Source organism: Cinclus cinclus, chromosome 26 (genome assembly GCF_963662255.1).
Source record: "Cinclus cinclus chromosome 26, bCinCin1.1, whole genome shotgun sequence".
NCBI classification, from domain to species: domain Eukaryota; kingdom Metazoa; phylum Chordata; class Aves; order Passeriformes; family Cinclidae; genus Cinclus; species Cinclus cinclus.
Window position 1 is genome coordinate 4,802,121 of NC_085071.1, and position 13,207 is coordinate 4,815,327.

At 49.9% G+C, this 13,207-nt stretch overlaps 1 protein-coding gene across 1 annotated transcript in view; it reads left to right on the forward strand.

Annotated features, from left to right (window-relative positions):
- LOC134053700 (uncharacterized) overlaps positions 1-6,834 on the forward strand; it is a 49,962-nt gene extending 43,128 nt beyond the window's left edge. The window contains exons 6-8 of the mRNA XM_062508841.1: positions 3,897-5,075; positions 5,377-5,446; positions 6,670-6,834. Of these exons, the coding sequence (XP_062364825.1) occupies positions 3,897-5,075; positions 5,377-5,446; positions 6,670-6,743 (1,323 nt within the window). The 3' untranslated portion in view covers positions 6,744-6,834. The remainder of the gene's footprint in view (positions 1-3,896; positions 5,076-5,376; positions 5,447-6,669) is intronic.
- The last annotated feature ends 6,373 nt before the right edge of the window (positions 6,835-13,207 follow it).

A 13,207-nucleotide genomic window follows, 5' to 3' on the forward strand; every position in this document is an offset into this window, starting at 1 on the left:
GGTGCAAATCCTTTCACCCAAGAGACATTTAAAGCCAAAACCATGAGCTGAAGGGACACAGGAGAGATCCATGGCTCCCAGTGCCAATGCACTGGTTCCTAATCAAGGAACTCTCTTTCCAAGGGACAGATGAGCCATGGAAGTGCAGTGTCCACAGGCAGACAGGAAAATCCAAACCCAAGACATCATCTCCCTATCACATCCCCCTCAAAATGCAGCTTTGCCACCCTAAAGTCAGGTGACACAATTTCCACACAGTGTACCTGAGGAGCAGAGCTCCAGGACTGAAATTAGGACAGAAATGGGAACTTCCACGGGCACCAGAACTTGGAATTTCACCTGAGGATCACTTGCGTGGACCAAAGCCTGTTGATTGTGTTGCTTCCTCCACCATTCACACATTTCCAGGAAGGTAAATTGTTCAAAATGCCTTTCTGAGTTCCTTAAATGCAATTATCTCCTTCCAGACTCTGTTCCTACAGGATTTGTATTGTTTCTACCCCTGACCTGAAGAGCTGACAACAAATGTCTTGACACTGGGGCCCCTCAGCCACAGACAGGAAAATTTCTCTTGCCACCCCAGTGACACATTACCAGATTTCCCAGTGCAGCTAAAACAAGGAAAACGGGAACCATTTCCATAATTATTGACAAATTCAATTTACAGTCTGCTTCCCACTTTGGAGAGAATATAAATTTCCTCTGTGCATCAGTCTTTAGCAGTGGCTGGTGATGATGATTTCTGTGCCTGCTGACACTTTTACATGCCTACAGCACATTTATAAGTAGCACTTTTGAAAGAAATCGCCATTAAAAGCCCCTCATTAGGAGTGAGCTGTAAATTAGCTGTTACCGAGCAGACAGGGGTGGAACAAACCTGTGTGTGTGTTTGTGGCTCCGTGTCTGGGCCAGCTGAGCCCCCTGTTCTCACCCAGAGCCTGACAAGGGCTTGACTCCCTTGCCCTCCTCGTGTTGAAGTGGCTGAGAAAAAAACAACAACAACAAAAAAAAACAACAACAACCAAAAAAACCAACCAAACAAACAAAAAAAACCCACAAAAAAAACCAACATAAAAAAAACAGAGAAGGTGCTGGCAGGTTTTATCTGACAATTTTAGAGCACTTGACAAATAATTAATTCCAATGCTCGTGAGCAGCCTTGTGAGCCTGGTGTGGGTTACACCAGCACAGCTGCACAGAGCAGGTTTGGGCTGGGGGACAGGGACAAGGGGCTGCCAGAGAAATTCTGTTCCTGCCTTGTTTCTTTTGGGAAATTCTTCCCTGTGAGGGTGGGGAGGGGCTGGGATGGATTTCCCAGAGAAGCTGTGGCTGCTCCATCCCTGGGAGTGTCCAAGGCCGGGTTGGACAAGGCTTGGATCAGCCTGGGATAGTGGAAGTGTCCCTGCCCATGGATAATTTGGATAATCTTTAAGGTCTTTCCAACCCAAACTACTCCACAATTCTACAAAAATTCAGGACTCTCAGACTCACAATATAATGCTTTTTTTTTTTTTTTTTTTGGAAAGTATTTTTTCCCCACCTACTTTTGCGGTCCAGCAGCAAAAAGGTTCCTTCACCTTTGTGTTTCCAAAGGGAATGTGGGAACAGAACCCCTCGAGGTACAAAAAATTTTTTAAAAATTATGACAAACAATCCCTTCTGTTCATTTTAACTGCCCTGATGTGTACTCACTTCATGATGGCAGGACTGCTCTGCAGTGTGTTCATTTTTTTTAATAGCTGGATTGTGATGCCAGCAAGGACACAGAATAAATGAGATTTGTTTATTCTTAATATCATAGATGGGTCTTCAGCTGTAGAAATTGGCACTGCTCCCCCGGAGCCATCAGAGCCAAATTACGCTTACTCAGGGGCTGGCCTTGGGACAAAAATATCTTTTTAATTTCCATCTTACTTCAGGAAGAGCCTTAAAAATGCCCCTTTCTGCCCACACGTTGCAGTCCCGGCAGAGCATTTACAGCTTTGCTGGTGGCTCTGGCCAGGGGCCATCACACACTGCTAACAAATGAGGGCAGTTCTTTGTGTTGGAACAAGATCTGGAGAATTTGGGGGGTATCCAGGGCAAAGCCAGGCCAGGCTGCTCTCCCAAAGCACAGCTCTCTGCACCCTGTGTGACCATAATTGTGCTCATTTCCACTCTGATGGGGCTGGAGGGACCTCCCCACTTCTCAAACTGTTATTTCCTTTAACTGAAAGACGCATCCTATCTTTTTTAGCAAGAAAACAATTATCAGGTAGCCCTGGAACCCGCTATTTATTGTGCAGCAGTGCTCATTTCGTTGTCTCTTTGCTGGCTGGCCATGCAGCAAGTGGGAGAGGGGGAAACCTAAAGCTACCAGGAGATTAATGACAGGCTGCAGCAGAGCAGATGTGTGGGAATAGCAAATGAGGCCACTCCAAGCTTCCTAGAGAAGCAAAGACAAGAGACATTGCTGCAGCAGAAACCAGCAGAGAGAGAGAGACTGAGGGTTACAGGTGTGAGACCCCCAGCTCCGTGCTCTGAGACAGCAAAACTGAGCAAGAGATCAGCTCCAAACTGGTGAAATCACAGGATCATGGAATGGTTTGGGTTGGAAGAGACCTTAAAGCCAATCTTGGGGACACCCTCTGCTAGACCAAGTGACTCCAAGCCCTGTCCAAATTTCTGTGGAGCTTCTTGGGCATCAGTTCCTGTCCATTCCTCTGGTGCCATTGCTGGGTCCCTGGAGCAGAGCCTGGGTCCTGCTCTGACCTTCCCTGCACACAGGGGCAGACAGGGACACCCAGGGACACCCAGGGACAGACAGGGACACATAGGGACACCCAGGGACACCCAGGGACACCCAGGGACACCCAGGGACGCCCAGGGACTCATAGGGACACCAGGGACACCCAGGGACTCATAGGGACACCCAGGGACATCCAGGAACACTCAGGGACACAAAGGGACGCCCAGGGACACCCAAGGACTCATAGGGACACCAGGGACACCCAGGGACTCAAGGGACACCCAAGGCTGAGGCCCCTCTCAGCATCCCCTCAGCCCCAGCTCCCTCAGCCTTTCCTGGGCAGGGAGCTGCTCCAGCCCTTCCTCATCTCCACAGCCTCCCAAGGAACTCCCTGTCCTGAGGAGTTTCATCCTTAAATATGCCCTGAGGATTCATTTACAGCCACAGTGATGCCAGCCCCACGTGTCCTTAGGCTCACAGAGTGTGACAGCCCCAGAACAGTCTGGCAGGCTGAGCAAGGCACAGCACCAGGACAGATGTTTGAGCATCTTTCCGCTTCCTCTGGGCTCAATTCACACTCCGAGGGAGAGGAGGGAGCAGGCTCACAGCTCACAGCTCCCTTCCCGTGCTGGAAATGAGAGGGGGAAGAAATCAGTGGCTTCTCAGTCTGGCAAGACAGCTCTGAGAGATGATGAGCTGTCAGCATGGGGAATGTCACCAGGCGCCAGGCTGCTGTCACCAAGCTGTGACACAGGGACAGGGCATCTGCTCTGATCTGCCCTGGTGAAACGGGGGTGACTCTGCTGTACCCAGCCCCTGGAATTCCAGCACAAACCTCCTCAGCTTCCCAGAGCAGTTTCTGCCCTGAAGGGAATGAGGAGAGTCCATGGGATCTTCTGCTTTCCCTACAAACCAAACCGAGCTCGTGAGCCCCAGTGGGTGAGCACAAGGGTACAGACAGCTCTGTCCATGGCTGCTTTGTTACCTCAGACAGAAAATTAATAAAAAAGGAAATAAATAAATAAGTAAATAAATTACCTAAAGGCTTGACTGAAAATCTGAAAAGAAACCCTAAAGCCAGGCTGGCGTTCCTGAGGCCTCTGCTGACAGCCTGGAGCTGTGGAGTGCTGGGGATGCTGCTGGCTGCTGCACCTGGGGAGGAGCCAAGAGCAGGGCTGGGGAGGGAGAGACACCACGGAAAGGCAGAGCAGCAGCATCAGCTCTTCCTCACACCTTCATCGACCACACCTTCATCGACCACACCTTCCTGGACCACACCTTCCTGGACCACACCTCCATCAATCACACCTTCCTGGACCACACCTCCATCAATTACACCTTCATGGACCACACCTTCATCAATTACACCTTCATGGACCACACCTTCACGGACCACACCTTCATCCACCACACCTTCATGGACCACACCTTCATGGACCACACCTTCACGGACCACACCTTCATCCACCACACCTTCACGGACCACACCTTCATCCACCACACCTTCACGGACCACACCTTCATCAACCACACCTTCATCGACCACACCTTCACGGACCACACCTTCATCGACCACACCTTCCTGGACCACACCTTCATCGACCACACCTTCATCAACCACACCTTCCTGGACCACACCTCCATCAATTACACCTTCATGGACCACACCTTCACGGACCACACCTTCATCCACCACACCTTCATGGACCACACCTTCATCGACCACACCTTCATGGACCACACCTTCATCAATTACACCTTCATGGACCACACCTTCACGGACCACACCTTCATCCACCACACCTTCATGGACCACACCTTCATCAACCACACCTTCCTGGACCACACCTTCACGGACCACACCTTCATCAACCACACCTTCCTGGACCACACCTTCATCAATTACACCTTCATGGACCACACCTTCACGGACCACACCTTCATCGACCACACCTTCACGGACCATACCTTCATGGACCACACCTTCCTGGACCACACCTTCCTGGACCACACCTTCATCCACCACACCTTCATGGACCACACCTTCACGGACCACACCTTCATCAACCACACCTCCATCGACCACACCTTCATCAACCACACCTTCCTGGACCACACCTTCATGGACCACACCTTCATCAGTCACATCACGATCCAGAGCTGGCCAAGCACTGCCCTTTCCTCAACAGGCAGGAACAAGCCTGGAGATGCCCAATTCTCCTCCTTTCCATCCTCCTCCCCACGGCTCCCGATGGACATTCCAGCCCAGGACACCCTCCAGGGGTGGGCTCAGGACCCCGGGGGGACATTCTCCAGCACCATCTGCTGCTTTTATTTCTATTCACAGGTGAGTGACACCGCAGCCACTCGCACAGGGAGGAACTCGTGTGCCACCTGCACCAGAACCACGCAGTGTTTTCCTGTGGAAAACAACAGGTTTTGTTAAATGAGATGTTTTACCTGGGTGAATGTCACTGCTTGTCTGTATTTTTCAGTGTGGGATACTCCCATGTGAGAAGAAAATGTTAATTCTCACTGTATTTTTGCTTTGCTGCTTCTTAGGAATTATAAAATTAATTATTTTGATTATCTGGAAAAACAATAGAGTTTTGTGTTTTCTTTTTTTTCTTCTTTTTTTTTTTTGGCAGAAACTGTTTGCTGAATCTGACCCAAATTCACAGACAGCTTTGCCTCCTCCACTCCAAAACTACATTTCTGGTGAGTAAAACTCTTTGTCACCCAAATTATCCAGGTCTGCTGCTGCCACTGAGCCACCCTCTCCAAGCAGGGTTCAGTCTGCCTGCTCCTGCTGTGCAAAACAAAGGGGTTTATTTGGGATTAATTGTCTTGGAGCTGAAGAGGGGAGGGAGGGAACCTTTTCGGGCAGTGCTGGTATCAGGAGGCTGTCTGCACTTCTGTCCTTTCCCGAGGATTACAGCTCTGGCTCAGCCAAAGCATCACACAAATCCAGATTCTCTCCCCTCAGTCCTTCTCAGTGGATGAATCAGAACAAAAATCCAGAACATAGGCGTGGAATTGGAAGAGAAAGTTCAATTTGCAGTGCAGTGTCTCTCCTGTATGCTGCCACAGGTGAACCTGTGCCCAGCATCTCCATCCACACGGGGAGATTTATGGTTAGACTGGAGGTAACACATTGCAACTCTCAGGATACTCAAGCACAGAAATAAATCAGAGAGGGACAGCCCAGGGGTTGAGGAGCAGGTAACAAACTCTGACCACCTCTCTCTTGGACAATGTAGCTGAGCCCTTCTCATATTTCATTCACCATGTCACCTTTACCTGGGGAGGCCCCACATTTCCCAAACAGGAGAACTTTAAGTACAGCTTAGACAAGGAACCATCCAGCATGACTTCGCTGGGTTGTATTACCCCAAATTCTAGTGCTGAACCTCCATCTCCACCCCCCTTCCCTGAACCCAGGCTGAGGAACTGGAACAGCAACGCCTCGCTCGCTCCGATGGCAGGGAGGCACTGAGGAGTAGAAAACCAGGTCAAGAGGCAGAACTCTGGATAAATAAAGTCACTCCATAGGAGGACTCTTCAAGAGGGACCCCAGAGTGTTGTCACTGCAGGGACCAGGCGCTCCACACACGGCCTCCATCCCTCCTCCCCTTTGTGCCCGGAGAGAAGCCTCATCTTCAATCTGAGGTGAAACTGGGATCGTCACATATCACAGGAGACTTCACACACAATAGGGATGAATAAAGGATAAGAAAAAAGTAGATGGGCCTAAACAGATGGATTCTATATTGGCATTAAAAGTCAAACCTCATTTTTAATCCAGTCCTGCCTGTAAAGCACTTCCGATGGAATCCGCTCAGCGCAGTCGTTCCTATTTTACCCTGTGTTAGTAAATCTTCCTTTGTGACAAGGCTGGAGATAGCAATCAGTAACCTCTCCGCTCCTTTCTTCCTTCACAGGCCTCCTTTTGACGGGGAATAAAGAAGAGCTTGCAGGAACAGGAGAAAAATGGGCTGATCTATTTTGCCATTAAAGCCGAGCTTGGCTTGGGGTTATCGTCAAAGCTGTTTGAAAAGCACATCTCACTTCTCCCCATCCCCAGCCCTGCTGCTGGCATGAATCAAACCCACCAAGCTGAGAAGTCAAAACAAGATTACCCTGTCCTAATAAATATTGATCACCTTACAAGTCTTTCTTTTAAAGTCCTTAATTAAACACAACACCCAACTTTGCCTGTTTTCCCGTAGAAGGGGATCAATATTTTATCATTAATGCAGCCAGAAGGAAAGAGCCTGGCGTGAATTTTCCACCCTGTGTGTTCCAGGGGGGCTCAGGAGCCCTGGTGGGACCCAGCCCTGCCTTCCTTGGAGCTGTGTTTGTTCCAACTCAACAAACAGCAGGAGCTGGAGGGACTCCCCAAGAGCAGAGCCAGACCTTGGAGCACCCGCTCTCCCCATTTTCAGATCAATTAATCCTGGTAGGTGACTTGATCAGCTCCCAGGGGCACGGGAAGGAAGGCAGGCAGGCGGGGAGAGGTTCCCAAAGCCCACCCCAGTGCTCAGCACTCCTCCAATCCCAGAACAGGTCTGTGCACTCTCCTCACCCCCATTTGCACCTCCTTAGCCTGAGAAGGAGTCACAGCTCCACTGTTTGACAGGAGATATTACAGGTGTTGTCATGGCAATGATTTATGCAGGAATTAGTCACCGCAGCACTTCTACAATAGAATGAAGAACAATAGGAAAAACCACACATTTCCAAGTTCCTGTGATACAGAGGCTGAGGGTTGGGGAAAAGAGATTAAATTCCTTTCACCCCTCTGATTCCGGCGGTGACATTTAAACAGCTCAGGGACAAGTCAGTGCCTAATCACCAGTGTTATTAATAGCAATGTGACAATAACCCAAACTTCATATTAAACTCTGCTGGCAGTTGCAATTGTATATTCACTACTGGCCCATTTCTGAATTAATCGGGGATTGAGTAACAACTGGAGCAGAGAAGAAATTATTACATTTGCATTGTTATATAATGAGGAAAGAATCAAAGTTTACTGGCACTGGAGTGGTTTATCCCATGGGCCCCACTACTGTCAAAAGTTCTGCTGACTGTTTTAAGCCATGGATCCGTGCTAGGTTATATTAAGCTTTAGCAAAAGACAAAAAACAAAAGAAATCACCTAAAACAGTAAGAAAGAGAAAGGTTTGAAGTGCGAGCACGCAGAAGCTGGGAAACTCCAGCGCTGAAAAGGAACCATCTGAATCCCCACTTTGTTATTACTTATTGGACTATAGTTTTTCATTGAAGGATGTGTTGGTTCATATGTATTTTGGCGAAGGCAGGGCTGGCACTCAGATTTCATACCAGGTAGAGCCTCTCCCTGTACTCCAGGGAATCCTTCCTGACTGCCACTGCTCCCTGGATTCCAGGGCAATTCCCCTCATTGTTCCCATCTCTTGGGAATCAGCTCGGAGCCTCACAACAGGGTCACACCAGAACAAAACCCAACCATAGAGATGGAAAGATTATTTGTCACATCGCTGGCCCAGCCCCACGAGGACAGGTGACAGTTGTGACAGGTTTGTGTGGAAGAAAAGAGCTGGTGCTGGCTTTTGGGTGGAAAATCCAAGGATCCTTTATTCTCCTTCTGTGTGACACAGGAACATTCCAGAATGTAGCCAAACCGAGAACAAGGCGTGAACACAATTTCTATACTCACAGATTGAACGTTCTAGAAATCTTCCAACCAATCATAAGTGTCAGTGTAACTCTCATTTACATAGGAACTCCCACGATCCCATGCAAATAAACTTTAACTCTCCCTACCTTTACAACGTCCCTGAATTTAGGGTGTTGCTTTCCTTGGCTGTGGCTGGGCCACTGGGTCTCCACAATTAGAGCTGAGCTTGGAAATCTGCACCTTCCAGCCTGGAAATCTGCACCTTCCAGCCTCAAAATCTGCACCTTCCAGCCTGGAAATCTGCACCTTCCAGCCTCAAAATCTGCACCTTCCAGCCTCAAAATCTGCACCTTCCAGCCTCAAAATCTGCACCTTCCAGCCTGGAAATCTGCACCTTCCAGTCCTGTTCTCAGGGAACTGGGGTTCTCTTCTTCTCTTAACACCTGGAGGCTCAGATGCGGTTTTCCCATTTTCATGGAATCACAGGATGGTTTAGGTTGGAAGGGAGCTCAAAGCTGGCACAACCTCCTGGGCCAGGGAATCTTCCCCTGGCCCAGGCTGCTCCCAGGGTTTGAGTGAAGGCTCTGACAACAGGGTTGCACTTTCAAGCTCAGTTCGTGTTTAACAACTTTGGCCAAATTGGAGAATAAGCCCAAGAGCTGCCACTGCATTTTCCAGCCCATGGAATCAACAATCCCTACATTTCACCATCATTCCCAGTGCCAGGGGAGTTACTGCCACACTTTTCCTTCTTTGTTTTGGGAACCTTTCCCAACTTTTTTGTGGTTTCACCATCAAACTCAGCAGTTCTGCCCAGTGAAAGCAGCTGAGCATGGAAGGTACCTGCCCAAATGACACCAGGTTCTGTGGATGCTTCTTCAGGAAAAAGAATTTTTCCCTGGTTGCTTTTTTTTTTTGTTTCTCTTGAAATGTCTCTGAATTGAGGGATCACCTGTCGGAATGAGGAACTGAGCAGGGAGTGGGCAGGCTTTGCCTATTTAAAGCTCTGAGCAGGGGAAAATAAACATCACTTTGTCCTTATTCTCTTTTATTCTTCCAGCCTTCTGCACCATTTCCATTCACAGGAGTGCTTTGTGCCCTCCAAATTTAAAATAAACACAGAGACAGCAGAGCAGCTGCTGAGAATTTAGGGATCTCAGTGTTCCACAGTAAACATGACAAGCTCTGATGAGGGGTGGGAATGCCCTTTCCCTGGAAAATCCCCAGCTTCAGGCATTTCACGCTTGAAAAAAAATAAATTAAAAAACCCAAAACAACCAAAAACCAAAAAGATTTTGGAGGAAATATTTTGATAGGTGGCACATGGAGATGTAAATTTGGAATAATCCAAACCAGCACTGGGTATCCCTGCGTCCTCACAGGCTCCTTGGATCTGGCACTTAGCTGGAATTTCCTCTCTACCACGTCTCTCTCAAGCATGGAAATTCTCCAGCTGCACCGAGCGTGCTGAGCTGTACAAAACCTGTACAAAACTTGCACAAAACCTGCACAAAACCCAGCGGCAAGGAACCCTGTGCAGCAAGCAGGAATCCACTCTAGAGCTGGATGGGGAACAACTCCTGTGTTCAGCAGAGGAAATGTTTTCCTTCAGCGGGAAATGGAGCGGGCACTGCCATCCTGAGCAGCAGCAGATGGGACAGCAGAGCTGGGAGCCAGATCCAGGCACTTCCAGGCTTTTTGCTGGGCAGGTACTCCAGCTCCAAAGCAGAGGTAGGCAGGATAAAAATGCCAAGCAGCCATCCTGCCGTGGCTGCCTGCATCCCTCCAGATCCACAAACACTCTGGCTCTGCGAATAAATTTGGCAAATTGGCAAATTCTGAGGGCAAACAGAGCAGCATGGCTTTGCAGCAAAGCTCCGTTCCCAGCCCAGGATCAGCTGCTGTGATGAACCCAATGCACCAGCAGCACTCAGACCCCAAAGTCAAATTAGCAATCAGAGCCCCTGCAGAAAGAGCAGGCCAGGCTTTATCCAGTGCAAGTTATAATTCCACTGATGTCAAAAAATCCTGGGCTGATTTGTGCCTGCTGAGAGCCAACTCCTCATATTTTGCATTTTTCATGCACTTTGTCTTTCTCTTCCAGCTCTCCTGCCAGCCTGACCTGGGGCAGACCTGTTGGGATGATCCTCACATGGATTTGCTGGGTCACAGTAATTGCAGTTAATTGTCACGCTGGATTTTCCCAGGTTTCCCCCTGGAGTAGTTGTTGGACACCTTGCATTTGCTCTGGGTGGATTTTAGAATCACAGAATGGCTTTTTTGGAAGGGAACTTAAAGATCCTCCAGATCCACCCCCTTCCAAGGGCAGGGACACTGAAGTCCTTATGGTTCTGTGCTGTTAACAGCTTTGCTCTCCCTCCTTTCTGCTTTTTGACCACTCATCCAAGCCCATCCAAGGTGTGATTCATTGGAGTGGAGGCTTCCAGACTTGCAGGTCTAGGACTTGTGTCAGGCACTCCACTTTCACTGATCTGCCACTTTCTCACATGAATATCTTGGCTGGGTGAATGAAGGACTAGCATCCAAGAAGAGCATCCCAAATATTTACCCAGCTCTGAGAAACATAAATACTCCAATATTAAAATCTTATGTCTGGGCTGTGGATGTAGGAGGGCTTTTAAAATAATCCTGCTCTGAATTACCTCAGCACTCCTTCCCACTTCCCTTTTGCTTTTATTCCCCCCGAACCTCTCCCTTCCCACACTCTGACTGACACAACAATCGGTTGACAGCTCCAAGCACAGCCCTTGGTGCTTTCCAGAAGGGAATAAAGGGAGAGTTTGGTCTCACAGCCCAGCCCTACCCTTCCCAAAGCTGGGTGAGGTGGCAGAGCTGCCTCTGTCACAGCACGGGGGCACAGGAAGCACCATCTGACCCAGCCAGCTGTGCCCAGCTGCAGCAGGGAAGGAGCTCAGTGATGTCTCTCCTCCAGCGGCCACCGCAGCCCAGCTGTGCTGACATTTGTTCGTCCACACACGCACACCACGGAGCTGCAGGAAAAGCAGGAGATAAAACTTGGCCGGGAACCTTGCTGGCTGGCAAGGTTTTATCCTGAGCCTGGAATCCTGCAGCCCCGGACATGCCTGAGCACACAAATGCAGCGTGGTTGGGTGGGGAGACTTGAACAGGCACAAAGCAGGAGCTGGGTGTTTGTTTTTCCTGGGGAGCTTTGGGGGAAGGCTTGTGGTAACATCAGAATGTGGTAATTGGGATGGAAGAGGCAAAGGGAACTTGGCACAGAGACAGGATAAACTTGAATCCATTAAAACAGGGACCAGGGAGCTGCTGTCCCCTCCGTTCTCGCCGTTTGACATTGTCATGTAACGCGGATATGACAAAGTGACAGCTGCACAAACCAGGCAGCAGGAGAGCCCTCACCTGCAGCAATTTCCTGATGAAAACAGTGCCTGAAGCACTGATGGATCAGAGCCAAGGCTCGAGGGGACACAGCGGCCAGAAATGACCAAAGGTTTGTCCAGAGCTCGGGAGAGCTGCGGGCCTGGGTACCGGAGTGCCCCACTCAGGTGACCCCCCGTGCTGGGGAGATCCGACAATGACCCCATCAGCACTGGGGAGATCCCACAGTGACCCCATCAGCACTGGGGAGATCCCACAGTGACCCCTAGAACTGGGGAGATCCCACAGTGACCCCATCAGCACTGGGGAGATCCCACAGTGACCCCTAGAACTGGGGAGATCCCACAGTGACCCCATCAGCACTGGGGAGATCCGACAATGACCCCATCAGCACTGGGGAGATCCCACAGTGACCCCTAGAACTGGGGAGATCCCACAGTGACCCCATCAGCACTGGGGAGATCCCACAGTGACCCCTAGAACTGGGGAGATCCCACAGTGACCCTATCAGCACTGGGGAGATCCCACAGTGACCCCATCAGCACTGGGGAGATCCCACAGTGACCCCCGGCAGGAGGTTCTGCCTGCAGGGAGCTGATTCACCACTCTCCCCTGGCACTGCCACAGTTCAGAGCTGGGTCACAGTGTCCAGCACATGGTGTCAGGGGATCTGTGGCACTAACAGGGTCACTCTTCATTCTCACAGGGAGGGAACAAGCAGAAACACTTCCAGGGAAAAATGCCTTTCCCTCTCCATCTCTAATGTCATCAAGGTGGGGTATGCAAAACTCCAAGAGCAGTAACGAGGTAATTACATTCCTACTAATGTCTTCAACTGGTCTGGCAACACACGTTGGCATGAGACCAGAAAGTTATAGCAGCAAGGTGATTAGGGACAGGTAACAGCTAAAAATACAGAGGGAGATTAATTAATAATTGATGGTGTAGGTAGAACACTGCAGAAAGTATAATTAATGCTGAACAAACTTGATATAACTCTGTCTTGTTAAAGGCTAATAAAATGTTTCAGTGCTCTTCTGGATCCGGGCTTTCAAAGCTCTTAGGATCAGCCCATCCACTCAAGGGGGTCTGCAGAGCTCCCCTGAGCAGGGCAGACCCTGGTCTGGCACCTCGGGGGTCACACGGGGACACGTCCTGAGCACACTTCACACAGAGTCACACACACTCCTGTTGGACATGTCTCACCTGCTGGAGAGAGCCCAGAGGAGGCCCCAGGAGGAGCAGAGGGATGGAGCAGCTCTGCTGGGAGGAAAGGCTGGCAGAGCTGGGATGGTTCAGCCTGGAGAAGAGACCAGAGGCGACCTCACTGTGACCTTCCAGGACCCAAAGGGAGCTTACAGGGAAGATGGAGAGAGACTTTGGACAAGGGATGGAGGGACAGGACAAGGGGAAAGGCTCCAGACTGGAAAAGGGGAGAT